This window comes from Felis catus, chromosome C1 (genome assembly GCF_018350175.1).
Source record: "Felis catus isolate Fca126 chromosome C1, F.catus_Fca126_mat1.0, whole genome shotgun sequence".
NCBI lineage: Eukaryota > Metazoa > Chordata > Mammalia > Carnivora > Felidae > Felis > Felis catus.
In genome coordinates this window covers 24,352,346-24,375,280 of record NC_058375.1, presented here as the reverse complement: position 1 = coordinate 24,375,280, position 22,935 = coordinate 24,352,346, and the positions used below count along the sequence as shown (strand labels likewise).

Below are 22,935 nucleotides of genomic sequence, written 5' to 3'. Positions count from 1 at the left end.
TAACAGTTCCCATAAAACTTCTCGCCAGAAGCCATTGATTTCCAAACTAATTTATTTCTCAGAGTCCAAAACTTTCTGTGAGTCCAGGCCCAGAAACTTCCCCGGTCTTGATGGAGATCCAAGCTTCTTAAGCCTCAAACTCAAACTCAAAGTACTGTGGGTCAAAATAGTGGATGCGGACATAACCATCTTCACCACCGCTGCTGTAGCTGGAGAGAGAAGAGCCAGGGACCAGTCAGGTGCCCCCTCTGGGGGAGGGAGACAGGCCTGTCGGGCAGAGCATGGTAAAGGGATAGAGGCCAGTCCCGGGCTAAGCTCAGCTCCCTGCACGGAGCCCTACCTCTTGCCATCGGGATGGAAGGCAACACTGTTGATGGGTCCGAAGTGGCCCTTGACTCTTCCAAACTCTTCTTCAAAGGCCAAGTGGAAGAACCTGGAGGAGGGTGGTGGGAAGGGACAATTCACTCTCCATCTCCTTCCGAGACACGTTGGACGTACCACTCCCCAAATGCAAAGTAGAGAGTGGGGAATGTGAACAAAATAAGACGGGGCAGACTGGATAGCTAACTTCCTTACTGCGTGCTGTGCAGCAAGTGTTAACTCGTTAACTCATGCATTTGATCTGTACAACTGTATGAGGTAAGTGTATTATCGCTGTCCCCATTATACGATCGATAATCGGGCACAGAGAAATACAAGGATGTGTCCAGGGCTTCACAGTGGGTCCAAGGTCATGCTGTAACTGCTGTATCAAACACCTGTCCCAGGAAGGCCACAAATCTGGCTGCACCTCCTAGCAGCCAAAGAAATAAGGGAAGTCTCGGGTATATGGTTTGTGTCCATCATGAAAGACACTCCATGGGGTTTTGACTTGGAAGAGCCCCCCCCCCCCCCCCTTTACCTGGCCTCAAACTTGCCAATCCTGGTGGAGGTGGTGGTTACATCCATGGCTTCCTGACCACCACCCAGCACCACCTGAAGGGAAGAAGAAAAGCTAGACAGGCCCAAAGGGCAGGCAAGTCCATTTTCTGTTTCTTATCCCCAGCTCATAAGCTTTTAATATCTCCCACATCAGACTGGAAGGATGCTAAGGGCAGGGCCCAACAGGTACTTTAGCCACCTCCTGCCCTATCCCCCGGGGCTGCCCAATCATTGAATCATTGCTCTGGGAATCTCCTCTCTAGCTGACATTATTTCCTCCAGAATTCAGATCTCCATTGACACCCAGATGCTGGAAGCAGTCCGAGGCGTCAGCAGAAGCCTGGGTGCGCTTCCCTTACATGGTCATAGTTGGGAGAGAGGGCAGCTGAGTTGACTGGACGTTCTGTCCGGAAAGTCTTCTGGTGTTCAAGAGTTGTGGAGTCAAAGAGCTGGAGAAGACAGGGGAAAGCAATCTGTAAAAGGAGTCTTCTTCGGGGAAGTCGGGCAAGTTGAAAGCCTTGCAGGATGGTGGGAGGAGCCCCCCGCCAGGCCCCTTCCCCAGGCTCACCTTGGCTGTGTTGTCCTTGGAGGCAGTGACAAACATGGTCATATCCCTGGATAACTGGATGTCATTGATCTGTCGGGAGTGCTCCTTAACATTCACCAGTACCTCTCCAGACTGGGGAAGGCAGAAGCGGAAGAGTGAGGTTCTGGGTGGCCTGACTTCCACAGGCCCCACTGCTCAGCAGGGCTTCTATACTGCCCCCTGTCCCGGCCGGGGGAAGGGAGGTCTGGGTTGGGATGGCCTAAGTATTCCCTGAACTAACATTTACCCCCTGCAAAGCCCACATCCAAACGTGGCCCACGTATACATTTCATCAACACTGGTAGTCCATCTACGAAAATACATGCTTATGGTGACACACCTACGGACCTATTAATTAATCAGCACATTACAAGGGCAGAGCACTTTTCACTTACTCCTTTCAATAGTCACTGAATTGTGAACAGTCACAATTTGCCAAGCATTGTACTATATACTCAACACCTGTTTTCTTTCCTTTCTTTTCTTTTTTTTTGAGAGAGCACACAGGGGAGGGGCAGAGAAAGAATCCCAAGCAGGCTCTGTCAGGACAGAGCCTGACGCGGGGCTTGAACTCATGAATCAAGAGATCATGACCTGAGTGGAAATGAACAGCTGGGTGTTCAACCGACTGAGCCACCCAGGCGCCCCTAAAGGACATTTTCAAAGGAAGAAAGGAAGGCTCAGAGCGATGGTGTGACCCGCTGGAGATCGTGCAACCTGTAAGGGGCAGAGTGCCTGAGCTCAGCCCTCCCCAGCCAGGGGTGGAGTCACAGTCCACAAGCACTGCTGTGTGTCCAGCTTTTTTTAGATCCTCTCCAAGGGCCATTTCACCTCCTGATTTCCCTTCCCACTCAGCAACCGGCTAGCCTCTACAGTACAAAGCAGAATTTGAGAGTCTGCCCTCAAAAGCACCTTTCTGTGCCTCAACTTCTCTATCTAGAAAACAAGATTACTAAAAGCCCACCACCGAGGTTCACTATAGGGAGACTGGGACTGTGTCTTGTTTGACTTCGTTGTGCAGACACTGGTGAGATGATTAAAAGGTCTTTTGAGCACTGAGCCTCACACACACTAGACCCTCAGAGAATTTTCCTTTCCTCTCCTGAATTATTTTTGTTGTTGTTTTTAAGTAAGCTTTATGACCATTGCGGGGCTTGAACTCACGACCCCAAGATCAAGAATTGCATGCTCTATGGATTGAGTCAGCCAGGTGCCCCTTTCCTGAATTATTAGTTTTTAACCTCTTTAAAAAAATGTGTTTGTTTTTTTTTTCTCAGCGTTTATTTTTATTTTTGGGACAGAGAGACAGAGCATGAACGGGGGAGGGGCAGAAAGAGAGGGAGACACAGAATCGGAAACAGGCTCCAGGCTCTGAGCCATCAGCCCAGAGCCTGACGCGGGGCTCGAACTCACGGACCGCGAGATCGTGAACTGGCTGAAGTCGGACGCTTAACCGACTGCGCCACCCAGGCGCCCCAAAAAATGTTTATTTTTGAGAGAGAGAGAGAGAGAGAGAGAAGACAAGTGGGGGTGGGGCGGGGGGGGGGGGGAGGGGGGACAGAGGATCTGAAGCGGGCTCTGTGCTGACAGCAGTGAGCCCGATGTGAGATCATGACCTGAACTGAAGTCGGATGCTCAACCGACTGAGCCATGCAGGCGCCCCATTCCTGAATTATTTTTACCTATTCTGTGGGAAGGATGTATTTTTGTCTCCTCCATCAATGTGGACACATGGTAGGGACATATCTGGCTCCTGTATTTCGGGGAATAAGCACACCAGCTTTACAGTCAGGCCTATCTGAAGGCACAGATCAGTTCCACTCTTTGCTGGCATCAAGCATGATTCACGCCTTTGACTTTGGTTTCCATTCCCTTTCTGCAGGTAGGTCTGGGGGCTAGTGGACTACAGCCAATGTTTGCTGAGCGACTGACTAACCTTTATGGTAGTGCCCTCCAGCATTGCCCAGGCACCCAGACAAGAAATCAAGACAGCCTGGGCTTGGCCCTGTCCTCATCCCCCATCTCATCAGTCACCCCTACATCTCTTGACTCTCGGGTGCTCCACACCTCCAGAGCTATTGCCTCCTTCAGGTCCATTCTCTGAACTATGCCTGCAAAAGCCTCTAAAGAGAAAATCTGATCAGCAATAACCATTTGAAGATTCCCCGCTACCAAAAGGAAAATCACAGTTCCTTTACCTCCTGACACTCGAAAAATCTAGTCGCTATCCACTTTCTCCAATACCGTGTCCCAATGACACCAGACTCTCTTCTGACCAGTCCCCCTACTCCCTTAACTCTGTGCTTTTGTGTGCACTGTTCCTTTCACCTGTGGAACTGCCTTCTCTTCTTGCTTGAAGCTCTATTTATTCTTCACGGCTTAATGTACGTGCCACCTTCTCTGTGACGGAGGGCACTCTCTGTGCTTGGCTCAAGACCTCTGTGGTGGCACAACTCACAACCTGACTCATGTGCTAGCTGTTTGCCAGTCCGTCTCCCTGGGGACAGGGCCCATGTCTGATTCATGTCTTTGTCCTAAGAGCCCAGCATGGCACTCAGTAGTGGTAGGAAAATGCTTACTTGTGATCATTATTAACCTATCCAGAGTACTCTGTGACAAGTTTTTCAAATGCCTGATGTCCTTTGATCCTTGCAACGTTTTACAGACAAACAGGCTCAGTGAAGTAACTTGCCTAAATTCACAGCTAAAAAGTGGCGTTCTTCACTGCTGTGCTATCCTGCCTTTTGAAGGGAATCGTTCTGGTGGACTTGGGCCCCACCCACCTCCTCACCTTGGCACTATACTGGTTGAGCTCTCCGCCCTCGTGGCCCGCGATGATGCACTCCCCCAGGGGTCCCCAAACGGCACTGGTGATCTTGGAGTCGTTGCAAGGGATCTTCATGTAGGGCTCGTTGTTGTCTGTGTGCAGTAGAAGAGGTCAGGCCCTGGGTTCTAGAGCTACGCCCTGTACCCCAGCCCCGGTCCTCACCCCCCGAGCTCTGCCTCACCGATCTGGCTTGGATCCCGCAGGTCAAAGAAGCTCACAAAGCACTGATAGCCCATCTGCTTGTCCGTGGAGAACATGATGATGTTGCCCCCAAAGTCAAAGCCACACGTCCGGACAGCTGAATTGGTCTTGAGTAGGGCCAGCTGCTTCCCTGGAGACAGGCAGAAATCTGGGCTACCCCTTGTCCAACGCCATTGAGAGGAGGACACTCTCTACATCTACCTATCTTCCTGTTCACTGCTTCTCCTGGTCTAGTGACCCCAACCCACCGCCACCTTGGTGGCTACGCTTTGGCTCAAGATTTTTAACTTCCTCTCTGTCTCTCCTCAGACATCCTGCCGCTGTGGCACTGCTCTCATAGCGGAGTGCAAATGTATCTGTCTTCTCAGAATTTCTCTGCGTGTCTCCAGTACCCAGCATAGAGCTGGCACAGAACTGGGTGCCGAGTAAATATTTATTCAATGGAGCAAGTTTATAGGCTCCCGTGTCTTCGGTCTGTTCTTCCAATGCTCCCCACCGCCACCGGAGTTTGTTAAAACCGAACATGCTCTGCCCCGCTGAGGGACAGCACGCCAAGTCTGACGGAACAAAGCCAAGCTCCTGAGTTTGTCATTCATGGCCTATTCTGACCCTTGCCGGCCTCATCTTCTCTATTTTGTCTCCTAAGAAGTCTCCCCACAGATCAGATGACTTGGACAGGACACTTGCCATGCTTTCGTTCCAGTCTGTGCCAAAGTGATGACCTCTTTCTCATCCTTTAAACCCCAGCTCACATGACATTTTTCTTGGGAAACCTTCCCGGGTTGCTTCCATCCCCAATCCAGACATCAGCTGCCCCCCTCTGGCCTTCCACAGTGCTCTGTGCTTTCTCCAACATGGCTTATGTCTCACCACAGTGCCTCCTTTTATTTTATTTTTTTAAGTTTATTTATTTTCAGAGAGAGTGTGGGAGGGGCGGGGGGGGTGGACAGAGGATCCAAAGCGGGCTCTATGCTGACAGCAGAAAGCCTGACGCGGGGCTCGTACTCACAAACCGTAAGATCATGACCTGAGCCGAAGTCAGCCCCTCAACCGACTGAGCCACCCAAGTGCCCTGTGTAGCACCCCTTTTCTTGTCTGTTGTCCTTTCCTTGTCTGCTTCCTGTTCCTCAGAACAGGAGCCATGTCTGGATTTCTACTTCCCCAAAACGTATTCACCTAAACAGGTATACTGTAGGTTCTTGCTGTTTGAGGAAAAAGTAAACGATCCAGGCTTACCTGTTTCACAGTCCCAGAGACGACAACTGTTGTCAGCTGAGCCGGTGAGGACATGTTTGGTGTCCCCTGAAGAGGGTGTTAAGAAATAGAACCCAGTTCCCTGAGCCCCTGTCCTCCTGGAACACCAACTGAATCACCTCCCCACTCAGCCCCCGCCAGCCTTCCTTCCTCTCTTACCTCGGAGCATTCTACCCTCCTCATCTAGAACTGCAACTTGTCCTGACTGTTCCCCCAACCAGGGTACAGACTGGGGATTAGGAGGTAGATATCGTTCCCTAGACCCACAATATCATCCCAAACTCTCAACTCCAAGTTGGCGGCCTCTCCGTTGCTGGCAGACCCTGGGAGCACAGACTCAGAGCAAAGACAAGGATACAGTCGGCATCCACACACCACACAGCTCCAGTATGGCCCATGTAAGTGCCCAGCCTCTCACCGTTCACAGAGTACCATACATTGACGATCTGGAGGAGTTAATGACAGCGACACGTGGTAAACATCCCAAGCAGAGCAATGGCCTTCTATTTAGAGGTTCCCCAGGAACCCTCCACAGCCTCTACTGAGGCCACGTTTTACCCTCTCCTGCTCATTTCTTGGGAAACAGCAGGTTGCTGGTAAAAAGAACAACTCCTAGATTCCCCTTCCTGCAGGTAAGTGGCAGGGGCACGAGGAGGCTTGCAAAAACATCTCCAAGCCATTGTCCCAGTCCTCCCCCAAACTCTCAAATACAGTGCCTCTCTCCTCTGAGCTTCTTTTCCTATCTGTAAAATGGCCACAACAATAATGCCTTCTTCAAAGGGTAGCTGTGAAGCTTCAATAAAATGGTGTCTAAGGGATTTAAAATATAAATGACTAACAATTCTTCACTCATACACACCGGGTACTTACTGTGCTAAGCTCCTTACCTGAATCTCATTTAACCCTGAAGGCAACCCCACGAGGGAGGTACTATTTGTACCCATAATGTATAAAAAAGGAAATGAAGTTTAGAAAGATTAAATGACAGGCTCAAAGTCACGCTGCTATTGGACGTGGGAGTCACGATTGAAATCAGGTCTGTAGGCTTCCCAACTCCCACTTTGAGCCACTAGAGTTAACGTCTTGCATAGGGAGGTTCCTCAAAGGGCAGTGCTGTGAGAGGCTGTTTGCACTCAGTGAAAGGCGAGATGGGGCCCAGAAGGACCGACTGAAATGAGCCCAGGGACACCCCCATAAATCCTCTGTTGTCCCTCACAGTCCAAGGATCAGCTGTCCTTTTCTAGAGATGGTGTGTTCCCCTACCTGGAAGAATAGTTTTGTTCTTTCTCAGATTGGTCCCTTCCCAGTCCCCTGAAGGGGCTGACTCTCATCTCCGTCCCCCTTCCACAATGGTCTGTGGCTTTTTTCCTCCCGGCTACTCCTTCCTTCTACCAACAACTGCGTTTTCCCGGTAAAATGCTTCCGGTAAAATGACCATCCCGGGATGGTCTCTCCCTACTTCTCAGAATGGGGCGCTCTTTGGTTCTCCTCTCGGGCAAAACTGGCTTGTCCACCCACCGCCCAGTGAGAGTGAACTCGCCCCCTCTCGGCCCCTGCTGCAAGGTCCCGCCAGCCCGCCCTCTGCCGACGCTCACAGGGTCCTTGGCCACCGTGAAGAGGAGGTCTCCCTCGCGGTTGTACTTAATCTGCGTAATGGACCGCTCATGGCCCTGCAGCAGGATCGGCTTCTGTGAAGACAAGACGGGAGTGTCACCGCCAAATATCGGCCCCTGCTCCAGCTCCAGACCCCCAAAGACCCCCCCATGCTAACACCCCAGCTCAGGGGAACTCACCATCCCTGCGTTGACGAAAGGAAAGCAGCAACGTGAGTGGGACCGGAAGGGGCTTAGCGCCACTTCCGGATTGTGGGTCTCCGCCCCTTCGCTCCCGGAAGTGGCCGGGAGCGGCGTTGCCATGGCGGCATCTCTAGGTGGGTAGGCGGCCCCGCCCCTCTAGGGGCTTCCCGAGCCTTGCCCCGAGTTCATTTCCTGCTCCACCTTCACCACTTAACCTCAGCCCCAAACTTTGGGCTCCTGGATCCATCTCCTCGGCCTCCAGGGCCCTGCCCTATTCGCCAGTCTCACCCGGGGCGTTGGAGAGCGAAGGAGAGATGTGGCAGCGGCTGGCTGAGGAGGGGAGGCCAGAGGAGGGCTGGGCCCCGCGGGCGGCAGTTTGGTGGGGGTGAGGGTCACTCGCGTCTCCATCCAGGGCAGGTGCTGGCTCTGGTGCTGGTGGCTGCCCTGTGGGGTGGCACACAACCGCTGCTGAAGCGGGCCTCCTCCCGCCTGCAGCAAGTTCATGAGCGGACCTGGGCCCGGCAGTTGCTGCAGGAGATGAAGACCCTCTTCTTGAACACTGAGGTACGTCTGTGAATGGCCCCTTTCTCGCGCATAGCTGCTAAAAATGTGGTCTCTGGAGTCAAACAAATCTGAGTCAGAGTCTGCTCCCCACCAGCTTACTCGCTGGAAGCTCTTAGATGAGACACCTGTCCTGCTTGAGCCTCAGTTTCATCATCTGTAAAATGGGAAAGAATGGTAACCATCTTATAGGGTAGTTGTGAGGATTCAGTGAGGTGAGGCACATAAAGCACTTAACTAATACACACTTGGTGTTCAATCTATGGCTGCTGTTACTAATGTTTTATTATGGTGATCCCTCCAACAGACCTTTCCAAGGGAGGACTTGGGGCTTAAATTGACCCTGGGGTGGGAAGATCTAGAGAACTACCCCTGACCTCAGTGCTGCCCGTCTAGGCTAGTGGGAAAGACAAGACACAGACACAACCACCTCTCTGGGCTAAGGGCTATGAAAGAGGTACAGATTAGGTGCCTCCTGAGTTCACAGGAGGGAGGTTGGAGCTAGGAGCCTGGGGGAATGCTTTCTGGAGGGAGTGACATTGGCACTCAGGGACTCGCAGGAGGGGGAAGATGGGAGTAGCAGGGCTGTGGGAGGGGCATTCAAGGCAAAGGCAAGGAGTTCAGTCGGTAACTTCCTGTCTGCCCTGAAGGGTCCTTTTCAGAAGGCTAAACACTCTCTGGGCCCTTATAGCTACCCCTCCTTCTAAAGAAAGGCATAGCTAGAAGCTCAAAGAAGGCAATGCTGCTCAGTCCAGCATCACACTGACTGCAGATTTCTTCTGTTTCCAGTACTTGATGCCCTTTTTCCTCAACCAGTGTGGCTCCCTTCTCTACTACCTCACCTTGGCATCAACAGGTGGGTTTCTGACTTAGAACTGCCATGCTCAGTGGTGGAAGCCACCCAGAAGAGTCACTTGGGGAGGGTGCCTGAGACACCTTTTTTCCATGAGTGAGGGAGAGCCCACTATCTCCAGTTCCCTCTCTGCACCCTCTTCCCTGAGCAGTTGGGGCACAGTGGGCTGATGATGAGTATGCTGCCAGGCATTTGGGTTGATCTGAAGCCCGGCAGTCTTGCGCAGCAGCAGAGGAAGAGGGAAGGTTCATTTTGCTGTGCTGATGGCTGGCGCTGACACTCTTGTTTCCACTGCGTGCTACCTGTCTGACCCTGTGTAAGTCTCTTAATTGAGCGTCGGTTTCATAGGATGGTCTTCTTGCCATTGAGAGAATTAAATTCAGTGTATGAGAAGCATCTAGCAGAGTACCTGGTGCACACTGTAGGAGCTCAATAAATATAAATTTCCTTTCCCCCACTGATTGATGACTGTCCTCTACTGCATCAGATACTGTGCTGGTTTTACACATTTTATAGCCATACCTCAGAGATACTGCAGGTTTGGTTCCAGACTACCGCAATAAAACATATATTGCGGAACAAGGCAAATGAATTTTTTCGTTTCCCCGTGCATATAAAAGTTATGTTTAGGGGCATCTGCTGGCTCAGTATGTGGAACATGCAACTATTGATCTCAGGGTTGTGAATTTGCGTGTAGAGTTTACTCAAGGATAAGATTTAAGTGGGAATGCAAGCTGGTGCAGCCACTCTGGAAAACAGTATGGAGGTTCCTCAAAAAACTAAACATAGAACTACTTTATGACCCAGCAATTGCACTACTAGGTATTTATCCACGGGATATAGGTGTGCTGTTTCAAAGGGACACATGCACCCCCATGTTTATAGCAGCACTATCGACAATAGCCAAAGTATGGAAAGAGCCCAAATGTCCATCGATGGATGAATGGATAAAGAAGATGTGGTATATATATACGATGGAGTATTACTTGGCAATCAAAAAGAATGAAATCTTGCCATTGGCGACGACGTGGATGGAACTGGAGGGTATTATGCTAAGTGAAATTAGTCAGAGAAAGACAAAAATCATATGACTTCACTCATATGAGGACTTTAGGAGACAAAACAGATGAAGATAAGGGAAGGGAAACAAAAATAATATAAAAACAGGGAGGGGGAGAAAACAGAAGAGACTCATAAATATGGAGAACAAACAGAAGGTTACTGGAGGGGTTGTGGGAGGGGGGATGGGCTAAATGGTAAGGGGCACTAAGGGGTCTACTCCTGAAATCATTGTTGCACTATATGCTAACTAATTTGGGTGTAAATTTTAAAAGATAAAAAATAAAGTTAAAAAAGTAAGATTTAAAATAAAAATTAAAAAACAAAAAGTTATGTTTATACTATTCTGTAGCCTATTACGTGTGCAATAGCATTATGTCTACCACAACAACGCACATATTTTAATTAAAAAATACTTGGGGCACCTGGGTGGCTCAGTTGGTTGAGAGACTGACTTTGGTTCGGATCATGGGTTTGAGCCCCATGTCAGGCTCTGTGCTGCTTGGAGCCTGAAGCCTGCTTCAGATTCTGTGTCTCTCCCTCTCTCTCTCCCCCTCCCCCACTTGTGTGCATGTGTTCTCTCTCTCTTACAAATAAGTAAAAAAAATTTTTTTTTTAAATCTTAAAAAAATACTTTATTGCTGGGGCACCTGGGTGGCTCAGTTGGTTAAGTTCAGTTGGTCCGACTTTGGCTCAGGTCGTGGTCTCACAGTTCGTGAGTTTCAGCCCTACACAGGACTTCATGCTGACAGCGGTGAGCCTGCTTGGGATTCTCTCTCTTTCCCTCTCTCTCTGCCCCTCCCTCCCACTCTCTCTCAAAATAAATAAATTTAAATAAATAAATAAACATTAAAAATACTTTATCGCTTGAAATGGTAACCATCATCTGAGCTTTCAGCAAGTCATAATCCCTGATCACAGATCAGCAGGACATGTATAATAATAAGGAACAGTTTGAAATACTGCAAGAATTACCAAAATGTGACACAGACATACAAAGTGAGTAAATGCCGTTGGAAAAATGACAACGATAGACTTGCTCGATGCAGGGTTTCCACAAACCTTCACTTTGTTGAAAACACAGTATCTGCAAAGTGCCATCAAGAGAAGTGCAATGAAATGACGCCGGATTTCTATTGGATTGTGATCATGATGCTATGAAGCAGACATGACATCCGTGTAGGAGGTGAAGTTACAAAACTTGGGGCAATTTATTTCCCTGCTCTGAAGTCAAGCATGTTAGTGCAGAAGGATTTGAAGCTATGTATTACTCCAAGTTTATGTTCTTGAACTTAACTATGAGAAGTCCCCCTGCTGTGGTTTCGTCTCCCGTGGAATCTCACCCAGGCCCCAGAGAGCTCTGGAGAACCCCTCAGAGGCCGCAGAAGGGTGAGGAGACAGGCTGACCTCAAGACCTACCACTTCAGCTTCAACTAGAGGCTACATTTATCCCTTTTACATGTGGGGCTTCTCATAAGACATCATTTTTTTTTTAATTTATTTTCAGAGAGACAGAGACAGCATGAGTAGGGGAGGGGCAATGAGAGAGGAAGAGAGAGAGAGAATCCCAAGCAGGCTCTGCACTGCCAGCACAGAGCCTGATGTGGGGCTTGAACCCACAAACTGTGACATCATGACCTGAGCCGAAATCAAAAGTCAGATGCTTAACTGACTGAACCACCCAGGTGCCCTGAGACGTCATTTTTAAAAAAGGTTTATTTATTTATTTTGAGAGAGAGAGAGAGCGAGTGGGGAGGGGCAGAGAGAGAGGGAGAGAGAGAATCCCAAGCAGGCTCACCGCTGTCAGCATGAAGTCCTGTGTAGGGCTGAAACTCACGAACTGTGAGACCATGACCTGAGCCGAAATCAAGAGTCAGATGTCTAAACTGACTGAGCCACCCAGGCGCCCCATAAAACATCATTTAACAGGAAGTTTGAGCACCTGGGTGGCTTAGTCAGTAGAGCATGTGACTCTTGATCTCAGGATCGTGAGTTCAAGCTCCCTGTTGGGTGTGGAGATTACTTAAATAAAACTTAAACCCCAAAAGTTTGCAAAGCAAATAAAAGCAAGTTTGAAAGCCTCTGGCACTCCCTGCTGCCCAAGAAAGCCAGCTGACTGCAGTTAGCCCCTTACCAAGTTTTGAGCAGATGGCAACGTTAGGGTCCTGTTATCTCCTCTCCTGCTCTACATCCATCTTTTTTTTTTTTTTAATGTTTATTTATTTTTGAGACAAAGAGAGACAGAGCATGAATGGGGGGGGGGGGGGTGAGAGAGCGAGGGAGACACAGAATCCGAAGCAGGTTCCAGGCTCTGAGCTGTCAGCACAGAGCCCGACGCAGGGCTCGAACTCACGGACCGCGAGATCATGACCTGAGCCGAAGTTGGACGCTTAACTGACCGAGCCACCCAGGCGCCCCTACATCCATCTTTTAGCATCTGTCTATTCTAGTAATCAACAACAGTGGTCACTTTATCAAAGATGTATATCTTCAGCCAGGAGCTAGACACATTATCCCGTCTTATCGTCTTATCTTACCGCAGCGCTGTGGTACGGAGGCGGAGGCGGAGGCGTTGTCACCTTGCTATCACTGTTGTACTTGTAGACTGCAGAGGTCAAGGGCCTAACCAAGGCGGCACAGGGAGACCTAGGTCAGCCTCACTCCAGGGCCCTTGCTCTTCCACAGCCCCATGCTGCTTCCCCTCCCCATCTACTGTTGCACACCGGTCGATAGCAGCCCTCGCATTCCATGGAAGGTGTGTGAGCCCCAGGAAGCAGCTCTGAGTAGGTAGTTGGGTCAGTTTCTTGGGTGGGGAATGCCATCCATGGTGGGGACTCTCGGGATGAGAAACAGGACAGTTCCTCCTCTTCCTGAAGCAGGTGAGGCCGGGAATGCTGGGAAGGAATGAACTGACTCAGGAGCCAACGTGAGCAGTTGGCCTGGCAGTTATTAGTCTTGTCATCATAAGTAGCTCAGTTTCTGATTTAAACTTTTTTTTTTTGTATGCTTGTATAATAAGCACACTTAACATGAGGTCTATTTTCTTAAAACTTTTTTTTTTTTTTTTAAAGTAAGCATTATGCTCATGTGGGGCTTGAACTCACGACCCTGGGATCTAGAGTCACACGCTGTACCGACTGAGCCAGCCAGGCGCCCCCATCTTCTTAAATAGCCTAAAATATAACTTTTTAAGAAGATGGGGGCACTTGGGTGGCACAGTCGGTTAGGCCTCTGACTCGATCTCAGCGCAGGTCATGATCTCACAGTTTGTGATTTCAAGCCCCTGCATCTAGCTCTGCACTGGCAGTGCGGAGCCTACTTGGGATCCTCTCTGCCCCTCCCCTGCTCTCTCTCTCTCTCTCTCTCTCTCAAAAAATAAATGAACTAAACTAAATAGATAAATAAATAACATTCTCAGTCGGCCTCAATTTACGTGTCCCCTCTGAGCTTTTGTTTCCTTTCTGCAAAATGACAACGCTCTTCTTGCAGTGTTGTAAGATATGTCTGTAAGATACAAAGCACCCAGCACACAATTTGCACTTACTAAGTGATGACTGTGTTTTTGCACTCGTCCTCCTGCATCCTTTGGGCTTTGTGGCCTGTCCAGATACCCTTGGGATCTCAGAAGCTCTCTGAGTACAAAGACCTTATCCTTATCGGCCAACCAGGTGGTCGCCGACCACTATATAGTTCAGGTCTTCATGCTGGAATTGAGGGAGCACCAAATTTAGAGTCAGGAAACCTGGCTTGAATCTTAAGCTTTGCTCTGATTTCATCCGGAAAGAGATACTTTTTTTTCTTTCTTTCTTTCTTTTTTAAACAGGCTGTCTTGATAAACTGTTTTGTGCCTAGAAAGGCATTTTTTGGCATCTCAGAGATTTTTTTTCATTCTGATCACTTAGATCTGACCCTAGCTGTACCCATCAGCAACTCTCTGGCCATCATCTTCACACTGATTGTTGGGAAGGTCCTTGGAGAAGATATTGGTGGAAAAGGTAAGTTAGACTGCTTGCAAGTGCAGGAAGCTGCTACTTGGGCCTTGCCACCCCTGGTTAGTCCTTTCCAGAGCTATCTCCCAAGGGCAGGGGAGGAGAGGATCTTTCCCCATCCCACCCCTTTCTTCTGCAGCTCTTCCTTAGAGCCATCAGAGTTTCCTTCCCCTGGGCGTTCTGGGGACAGACCCCATCTGAGCTGGGCGCTCAGCCCTGCACCAGCTCCTCCTAGCGTGGCTGGGCTCAGCCCCTCGATTTCTGCCCATTCTCCCAGGAGCCTTCACAGGCATGGTGCTCACCATGGCAGGAATTACACTCTGCGTCACAAGCTCCGTGAGCAAGACCCAGGGGCAACTGTCTGCCCGTTGAGTGGGCCGATGCCACCCTGCAGCGCTTCTGTCTCCAGGAAGCCCCTGAGCTGTGAGGTGCAGCCTCACGTGAGGTGCAGCAGATGGACCTAGCACTTCCCCGCCTGAGCCTCAGCGTCCTCCTCTCTTAGGGGGCTAAGAGCTACCTCGTGGTGGATTGCACAAGAGAACTGGAGCAAAAGGGTTTTGTAACTTCCGAGATCTGTTCGACTGCTAGGATTTAGCACAAGAGACTTCACGCTCCTCCAGCGACCCTTCTGCCCCAGCAGCCCTCTTCGTGCTTTCATGTCAGGCCCCCAGCCCAGCCACTGTCACTATGGCCTGATCCGGACTGTCACAGCAGCAGGGTCCACGGACTGCATGGAGACAGCCAGCTGTAGTCTGAGCCAGAAATGCAAACAGAAGGCCTCCAGGGCAGTCAGGGGCCCCCGCTGCCTGAGGGGCATCTGAGGGGATGAATGGCAGGTGTAGAGGAGATGAGCGGTCTGGTAGCATCGCCTGTCCCACCCATGAGATGGGTGGAAATCCTCACCAGCCTGCCCCTCTCAGACAGCCAGCCTCCTGTGGGCCCCTGCACCACCTCACTCCAGCCATGTGGTACAGTACCTGGCAAGCAGTAGCCTGAAATAAATCTGCACTAAACAGACAGAGGATAGTAAGTATTCTTTTATTGTGACAGGCCTGCTCTCAAGTTTGTAGTCTCTCTTGGCTACAAAGGTTGGTTGGCTCCTCTTCTCTCTGGCCAGATAATCCCTTAAGGACATGGCCTCCATGGCTAGGGCTGCTCTATTCAAAGGAAAGTAAGAGTAGGATGTGGGTTTAGGAGCAGAAGAGTGGGGCAGGGCTGAGGGGGCTACAGGGTATCCTGTGAACCCAGGCGGGGCGCTGGGTCCCCTGGAACAGGCTGCTGGAGGCAAGGATAAATGGTGGCTGCAGAGTGGACGCCCCAGTTCCCGGCTGGAGCTGCTGGTGCCCAAGATGGCAGAGACAGGGCTGAGGCTGAGATCGCTGCCCCAGTCCCAGGCTGCTTTTCCAGGCACAGGGCCTCGTCCACCATCTGCGCTGCCCTCTGGAGGAGGCGGAAGGCCGTACATAATGGAGCATTAGCATCCCTTGTCTCCAGCCCTCAGCTGAAGTTTCTGACCCCAGGAAAGGAAGAGACTAGAAATTTGGATCTGCTTTTCATTTAACAAGGTAGGAGGTTGGGCTTGGAGAGTTCGATCTGCTTACGGCGCCAAGGGGGAACTGCCCCTGGGACCCAGGGCTGCGATTCCAGCTCAGAACTCCTGAACCAACATACTGCTTCCAGCCCCGGCACACCTGGTCCAAGGGTTGCTCTGCACAGGTGTCTTCATCATCTGGCACTTCCTGGGCCCCCGCTGTCTCCTTCCTTGGGTGGGGAGCCTCATATACTCCTTTGACTCCTGATGAGGGACGCAGTGCGGGCTGATGCCCAGGCTGAGGAGCCATCATTCCCTTGACCTTCTCTCCCAGCCCCTCCCCCTGCCCTCCCCTGAGCCTTGCTCCACGTTCCCTACTACCTCAGAGGATGGCAGCATAGCTCCCAGGCAGGCCTTTGGCCTCCATCCCTTTCAAACCCCCCGCTGAAGTTTCAGTGCTTTGAGTTTCCCTGTGCCTTTCTGTATTGCCAGGTCCCTGCGAAGAGGCCAGGGACCTCATGTGCACACGGGGGAGCAGGAAAGATTTGTGCTGAGATCAGGGCCGGCCCTGTACCCAGGCATTCTGCCCCCATAGACCTCTCCCATGACAGCAGGGACCGTCCTGGATCCCTGTCAGAGGGTGGGTGAGAGGGTCCCAGGGTCCCCTCACCTGATGGAAATGAGAGAGTGGGGAGCCTGCTTCTTGGCTGAATGGCCTGCTGGCGTCTGGCATGAGAAGCAGATGGCTCAATTTGGCTTGGCTCCTTTGTAGAGGGCTGGGTTGCCTGTGCCCCGTGGCCATGGGCCTGTAGAGGGAAGACTGGGCTTGGGCTGTGGATGCTGGCTCTTCTTGCCTTCTCTCCTGCCAGGCCACGCTTGAATGCCCTTGGTGTCTGCGGGAGCTTGGGAGAGATGCCGTCCATCTTCATAGCCTGCATGCTCCCTCCTGGCTCCCTCTTCCCATCAGGCTGCCTTATCCAGGGACAGAACAGCTGGTGCCTGGCACTCAAGCCCAGTGAAGCCAGGCTGTGCCCCCGAGCCCCCCCGTGCTCACTGGCTCATCTTTTGGGAGGGCTCAGGTCTGGGATCAGCTGAGGAGCGGATAAGCTCCTTTGGATCTTGCTATGTCAGATATGCCAGTTTTTTCTCCCAGCATCCAACCTGGCAGAAAGGCTTTAGGACCAGCAACTCAGTCTAAAGATCTTCGAGGAGCCTGGTTGAGCTGTCTCTTAGACCAGGTTCTGGTCTGGCCCCTGCCACTCAATAATTGTGCCATCCTGCACAAATTAGTTCACTCCTTTGAACTTCAGTGTCTCCACTAGAAAATGGGAACGATAACCTCTGTTTCACAAGGTGACTGAGAGGACGCAGGGACATGTGGTGAGAGCCCGAGCTGGAAGAGAGGTCAGCCAGTCACCCCTCATCTTTCCTGCCTCCCGTGGCCTCCCCCATTACCTACCCGCTGCTTGTGAGGCCTAGACTTTGGGTCTGGAGGGTGCCTGCAACAAAAAAAAAAAAAAGAAAAAGTTTATAGTAGGCAGAGAAAGGCATGGAATCAGGGTGGCTTCCGCTGCTCTACCCTGCTACCCACCGCCTCACACATACATACCAGCAGCCCCTGGGCAGTGAGGGGCTAGGCACCAGCAGCTCCAGATAGGGGAGGGCCTTGAACTCATCCTTTCCCACAGCCACATAGTAATGGCCATTCACCAGAGCCTCTCTTGCTGACAGTGGGAGCCCTTCCAGGGTGCAGAGTCTGGGAGAGAGAGGTAGGTGGGTAAGGGCCGGTAGACAAGATCCCTGTTCATATTTAGCAGACTGTGACGGGTTGGGTACAACTATTCCAAGGTACCCTTTGGCCACTTGCCCTCTGGACATCTGGGCCAGTCTCCTAGGCTCTGCCCGGGCTCCAAGGGCTCAGCATAGAAGGAAGTGCCATTTGGGGAAACGTTTTCTTTTGCCTTCTTGTCCTTAAGGACAGCCGAAATCTGTAGGGAGATGCCCTCCAGGGACTTTTAGGTCTCCTCAGTCCCCATGCTCACTTGCACACAGCTCCGGTCTGTAGTTTGGCCTTCTCAGTCAGGAGCTTCAACACTGTTTTCCAGTCCTCGCTGGCCGCCTGGGACAGCTTCAGGCTAAATGGGGGACTTAACAGGTCCCCATTCCTGAACACACTGGGACAAAGAGCAGCCTGGTAAGGAGAAGGGTCCCCAGCACTCCCCACGTATGAGAGGAAGAAGGGTAGCACAGGGCCAGAAAATGGTCTAAGAACATTGGTCCATTTTCACCCATCAGGCATGTTGGGACTTTTTATATCCCCACCAGACACCAGGGGCTTCTGGAACAATCCCACCCACATCTTGGTCTTACTGAAACAAAATCTGTGCTCCTGCTCCCCGACACCAGCACTCACTGGATATAGCAGGGGGAACCTGCCGGTGGTCGTGGTCCACAGGTCCTATCACATGGGCAGTGAGTCTCAGGAGGATCCTGAAACCCAAGTCAGGCCCTCAGATCAGAAGACAGTTGAGGCCTTTGGTTAGGGGTGGGTTCGTCTGAGGTGGGTAGGGTGGTTGAAGGAGGGGACAAGGAGGGATGGGACTGGTCACACCTTTCACCAAAGGGAGCTTCTCCCTCCCTGAAGTCACATTCCAACCATCCCCTTGCCCTCGTGTGTTTTACAGCTTCCTTTTTCCTTTGGGGACCACAACCTGGAGGTAAAGGGAGAGGCCGGGAAAGGAGCAAGGGATAGCATCTTGAAATCCTGCACCCCAGGAAGGGTAGCAGCTGGCTCCAGAGAGGGTGTGGAGAGTGCCCCGCCTCCCAGCAGCAGATCCTGCTACTTCCAGGGCCCCTGACTTCCCAGATTGAACTGGGAACAATCCCAAGAGCAGGGAGAAGACAGAGGGCTAGAAGCCAGCACTCACCCACCCACCCCCACTCACTGATCGTCTGCTGCTCTTTCCACCTGGAGCCTTCCGTCCAGGGGGTAAATAGCTGAAAAGACAGATGGGTCACAGGTCATCTCGGGAGCCTGGGACCTCAACACCCTGCTAGCTGCCAGAGTGAGGGTCTGGGGCTCAGCTTAGCAGGTATCCATTCCCACTGGGCCGGTCTCAAGACACCTCAGTCCAGAAACATCCTGGCCTTTGAGCCTGCCTTAGGGCCCTGCATCAGGCTGACCACCCAGACCGGGGTCTCAGACACAAACCATTAAGATTAAAGGTCAAGAGAAACTAGTTCATTAAGCATCTTACTGTAGCTCAGAAGTTTTCTCATTCATGAGGTTTTGTCTCATTTTCTAGAAGACTGAAAGCTAAGTACTCACCTAAAGTAACACAGAAGTAACAGGTGACAGGGCCCAGGTTCTAAGTCTGAATGACTTCCCACCCCTTGCTCCTTATGCTACCATCAACAGCTCAGTAGCACCTGGAAGCGCAGATGCTCAAATTCTTTTCCCATCTTGGAAGGCATGGCCCCACCCTGCAAAGGGGGTGGCCCCAGCCCAGTGGGGAGCATAGGAGACCTAATCACAGCAAGGAGGAAGTGCTAGATGGATTTAAGTGTTTGGTGGAGGTGGCAGAATCCAATCAAGAGCCTTTGGAAAAAGGGGCTCAACCTGCTGGAGAATGTTCTGGTCCTGACGTTGGTGGGCATGAACATCAGACTTCACCCAGAGCCATGACTCCACTATTTGTTGGGTACTTAGGCAGGTTTCCTTGATTGTCTTCTAAAGAACAGGGATAAGACCACCTCCTGCGTAGGGCTGCCATATTCCAGAAGAGAACACGTAAAGTGCCTGCACGTACATAGTATTGAACACGTGCTACTGCGCTTGCAATTACCTCCCTCCCAAGGCCCTAAGCAGCCCCAGCCCACTCACTGCAGCTTGCGGAATCTTTCAAAGCCAGCGGCCACATACTGCCCTCCGTTCTGCAGGTCCGCCAGGTCCGTGACAGGGTGGCCATGACAAGGCGTATAGAGGGCCCGCACAGCCACTGGGGCCTGCACAGCCGATGTCACCTCACAGAGGAAGGTCTCCAGGGTGGGAAAGCGGCGTTGACTCACCACCAGCTGGCAGCCTGGGGAGAAGGGGTCCCCATTCCGGTATACCACTACCCTCTTGGCTGCTGGATTGCCACCACTGGCCATAGTGTGTCCTCGGCAAGAGACGCGGAGCTGTTGCCAGGCAACTAGGCAGGCTGGGAGCAGTGCCAATCAGAGGCGGAGTCCTGCACCCTCGCCCAGGAAGGTGGGGAGAGACTCCGCAGGAGCATCTGTCTGTGTTCAGGGTCTCATCCAGCCACACAGAGTAGGGTGGATCTGATCACTATACTGGAAGGGAAGACCCTGGGGCTCAGTGAGGGAGGCAGTGGTGGAGATTGCACTGAAACACAGATGTTCCGATACTGGATAGAGGGAGGAATTCTCTGAAGCTCTCTGCCACCCTGCAGCCCAAAGGCTGAGCTCAAAGGTGCTTCAGGTTTGGGGACTGTTCCTAAGGATGGCCAGTCCGCCCCTGGACTGTGGTTCCCAGCCAGCCCTGGGGAAGATGCCCCATGCCAGCAGGAAAGGAACACGTGGGCCCCAGTGTCTGTCCTAAACAGAGGCAGAAGACAAACACAGCCAGGTGCAGAAGCCAAGAAAAACCTTTATTCTCCACCAGGCTCCCCGCTTTACTTATCCCAGGTAACTCCCTGCCCCCAAATTTGGAGTAAGCCACAGGCGGAAGATGAAAGAGTATCCTTCTCCCACCCCTCCCTATACCGGTGCCAGCTCTCTGCTCCAGCTTCTCTTGGCCCCATGAGCCACCAATGGCCAAGGGCAGGAGGTAGAGCTAGTACCAGGGAGCAAGGATGAGGCCCTGGCTCCCCAGGGTCTAGCCTGGTGGTCCTGTTTTCCATGGCTTGTCCTTCCAGTGGTCCTCTCCTGTGTGGGCAGACTCTGTCAAAGACAGTTTCTTAGGTGGCCTCGATCGCCATGGTACAGCCCTCTGGTTTGTCGATTGTTCATGGCTAGGTTCACTGGAGGTTCTATCTCTGGAGCTTTTCTTACTAGGGATCTGGCCCTTGGGTGGCTTAGTCTCCCAGAGATCCTGGCCACCATGCTCTGCCAAGGTCTCATCCCAGATGCCACGGTCCTCTGAGAGGTCCAACTCTCGTGGCCTAGCTCTTTGGCAATCAGGCTCTTTGCGTTCTGGCTTTCTGGGAGACTTATCCTCAATATCCGGGTCCTCACCGAGTGTGGGCACCTGCATCCTGGCTTTTTCAGAACAGTAGCCCCTAGGTTCGAGGCCTTTGGGGATCTGGTCCTCCGGGACTCTCATCAACTGCAGGCAGGGCCCTCCATGGTGTGGCTCTTTAGTGAGCCTGTTCTCTAAGGCCTGGTTATTGGATAGTGTGGGCAGCTGTGCTCTAGCCCTCCTGTTGCATGGATCCCTGTACTTGACCCCAGCAGTGGTTTTGTCTGTAGTGGCCAGGCTTTCCAGGGACTTGTGGGGTTGTGATTCCAGCCTCCAGGAGGAGTTATCTACATGGTCTGGGTCTTTAATGGTCCTGTCTCTGTAGAACTTGTCTTTCAGTGGTGGGCTTGTTTGTGACCCAGCCCTCACACAGGTCTGAGCCCTGTGGTCTGGGCACATGCTGGGCTTGTCTCTCATCTGGCTCGCCTCCGGGGATGTCAGTGTCTGTTTGAGAATTAGGTACTGTTGGGGAAGAGAAAAGACACTGTACCAGGCAGGACTGTCTGAGCATAGCAGGAGGCTTTTCCCTAACCGCCTCCCTTGGCCCTAAACGTGCAGAAAAGGCTTCAAATTAGTGGCTACCTCCTTACGGCTATTGATGGCCTGTTGTAGCCACAGCAGTTCCATGGCCAGGTGGCTGTGGTGGTACTGGAGTTCCTGAAGCTTGGTCTGGCTGTGGGGCAGTTCTGGACCTACAGCTTCTGTGAAGGAGGGAGGGAAAAAGGGAGAAGGCTTTTAGGGGTATACACTGGGCACTGGCCTATCATTTGGCCCTGACACTCTCCTCCTGCCCACCCCTAAGTTGCCCTTAACCAGGCATCGGGAAGAAGAGAGATGCAGCTTATCTAGCACAAGCCTTTGGCGTTGCAGATGGGAAAGCTAAGGCTCAGAGAGTGTCAGGGGTTTGCCCTCAGTCTAGGCAGAGAGGTACCTGGGTTTTCCATCCCTGACATAGCTCTGGTCTCCTCTTGGCTGGGATTCCTGGCTTGCCTGCTGTGCTCATCCTGAGGCGGGGGGCTGTCACCTCTGCAGGGAAGACTTCCCGGGTTTGCTGAGCTCTGTCCTGATTGCTTCAGCATCATCTCCCCAAAGACAGCTTCTCTCTCAGGTTCTTTACATGAGAAGCGGCCCCGCCATTGCTGTTCTGGATTTGGTGCCCTCTCTTGGGGTTTACAGGTCCGATGGGATTTTGCTTTCTGAGAAAACAGAAGTAGGAGAACCCGACAGCTAAACCTTCCAAATTTCTGGGTGCCAAGATGTAGCGTATAAGGCAGTAAGGACTAAGGACTGGGATATGAGGAGTGGAGTCTGCTGGTCCTTCCACTGAGAAAAACTTGTCAACAGGAAGGGTGGTTTCTACCGTTTCCTCGAATCCCCTGCCCAGGTCCCTCCTTTCCCTCCCTTCTTCCACTGGGGTGTGTACTACCTCTGGGAGAAACTGGGGCCTGGGAATCCAACCCTCTGTCCACTGAAGCGTGCCCAGGTCACCCTCGATTTCGCGTACAACAGCCTCATACTCATCTCGCAGTCTCTGGATGTGGCGTCGGACCAAGAAGCCCCGGACGCAGGCCTGGTGTGGAGAATAAGGGGAAAGAAAACGCTTATCACTCCACTCCAAAAGTGGGGGGATTCCTGGAGGATTCTCCCGGAGAGCTCATCCCAGTGACTCTAAGAGGGGACCTGGCCGCGGGAAAAGGATAGGTGACGCTGTCAGAACAGTCTCCGGGGGTTCAAGGGAGGATGCTGGACTGGATCCCCCTCTTCGATTTGAGGCCCTTCCCGCCACTTCCTGGATCCCGCAGGAACGTGTGGTGGGAGTGGAAGGCCGGTGGGGGCCCGTGGGTCCCAGCATTCGTCAGGGCGGTGGGGGTGGGTCGGTAACTCCGGAGGCGGGCACAAGGGTAGGTGACCGAACGTGGTAGCTTCATCTCGTTCGAAGACCCCAGTCCGAGACCCCATGGTGGGAATCATGCACTCCCAGCCCGCTCCGCACCTGCAGCACCGACACCCCGCGAAGCAACCGCTCCCGCTCCATCCGGGCGCCAACGGACCTGCCGCCTGCCGCGCGCCTGCGCCGTGCGTCACTAGTCCGCGCCGCGCACGGGCCCCGCCCCC

General features: G+C 52.2%; 4 protein-coding genes across 6 annotated transcripts; 1 reads left to right on the top strand and 3 right to left on the bottom strand.

Moving 5' to 3' along the window:
- Window positions 1-34: 34 nt before the first annotated feature.
- EIF3I (eukaryotic translation initiation factor 3 subunit I) lies at window positions 35-7,720 on the bottom strand. Its single transcript, XM_006934533.4, has 11 exons — window positions 7,583-7,720; window positions 7,385-7,477; window positions 6,148-6,235; window positions 5,772-5,837; window positions 4,516-4,665; window positions 4,299-4,426; window positions 1,490-1,600; window positions 1,281-1,370; window positions 902-975; window positions 341-433; window positions 35-209 (listed from the first exon to the last, which is right to left on the bottom strand). Exons 1-11 carry the CDS (start codon window positions 7,703-7,705, stop codon window positions 128-130), a joined length of 1,098 nt encoding a protein of 365 aa, XP_006934595.2. The 5' UTR covers window positions 7,706-7,720; the 3' UTR covers window positions 35-127.
- TMEM234 (transmembrane protein 234) lies at window positions 7,621-15,066 on the top strand. The gene is made up of 5 exons (XM_003989919.4): window positions 7,621-7,719; window positions 7,998-8,149; window positions 8,936-9,002; window positions 13,961-14,053; window positions 14,325-15,066. The coding sequence occupies exons 1-5, from the start codon at window positions 7,704-7,706 to the stop codon at window positions 14,417-14,419; spliced, it is 423 nt and encodes a 140-aa protein (XP_003989968.1). The 5' UTR covers window positions 7,621-7,703; the 3' UTR covers window positions 14,420-15,066.
- DCDC2B (doublecortin domain containing 2B) lies at window positions 15,067-20,062 on the bottom strand. 3 transcript variants are annotated; one of them, XM_045035477.1, is made up of 9 exons: window positions 19,462-20,062; window positions 18,524-18,575; window positions 17,992-18,068; window positions 17,621-17,752; window positions 17,188-17,334; window positions 17,038-17,077; window positions 16,249-16,480; window positions 15,739-15,842; window positions 15,067-15,487 (listed from the first exon to the last, which is right to left on the bottom strand). In XM_045035477.1, the coding sequence occupies exons 1-9, from the start codon at window positions 19,728-19,730 to the stop codon at window positions 15,272-15,274; spliced, it is 1,269 nt and encodes a 422-aa protein (XP_044891412.1). In that variant the 5' UTR covers window positions 19,731-20,062; the 3' UTR covers window positions 15,067-15,271. The 3 variants fall into 3 exon arrangements, with proteins under 3 accessions (XP_044891412.1, XP_003989967.1, XP_044891413.1); XM_003989918.5 differs by having other exon boundaries at window positions 16,249-16,384; XM_045035478.1 differs by lacking the exon at window positions 15,067-15,487 and having other exon boundaries at window positions 15,708-16,480.
- A 147-nt stretch (window positions 20,063-20,209) lies between these two features.
- On the bottom strand, window positions 20,210-22,929 carry IQCC (IQ motif containing C). The gene is made up of 5 exons (XM_003989917.5): window positions 22,814-22,929; window positions 22,247-22,390; window positions 21,752-22,016; window positions 21,403-21,521; window positions 20,210-21,282 (listed from the first exon to the last, which is right to left on the bottom strand). Exons 1-5 carry the CDS (start codon window positions 22,853-22,855, stop codon window positions 20,458-20,460), a joined length of 1,395 nt encoding a protein of 464 aa, XP_003989966.2. The 5' UTR covers window positions 22,856-22,929; the 3' UTR covers window positions 20,210-20,457.
- Window positions 22,930-22,935: the final 6 nt, after the last annotated feature.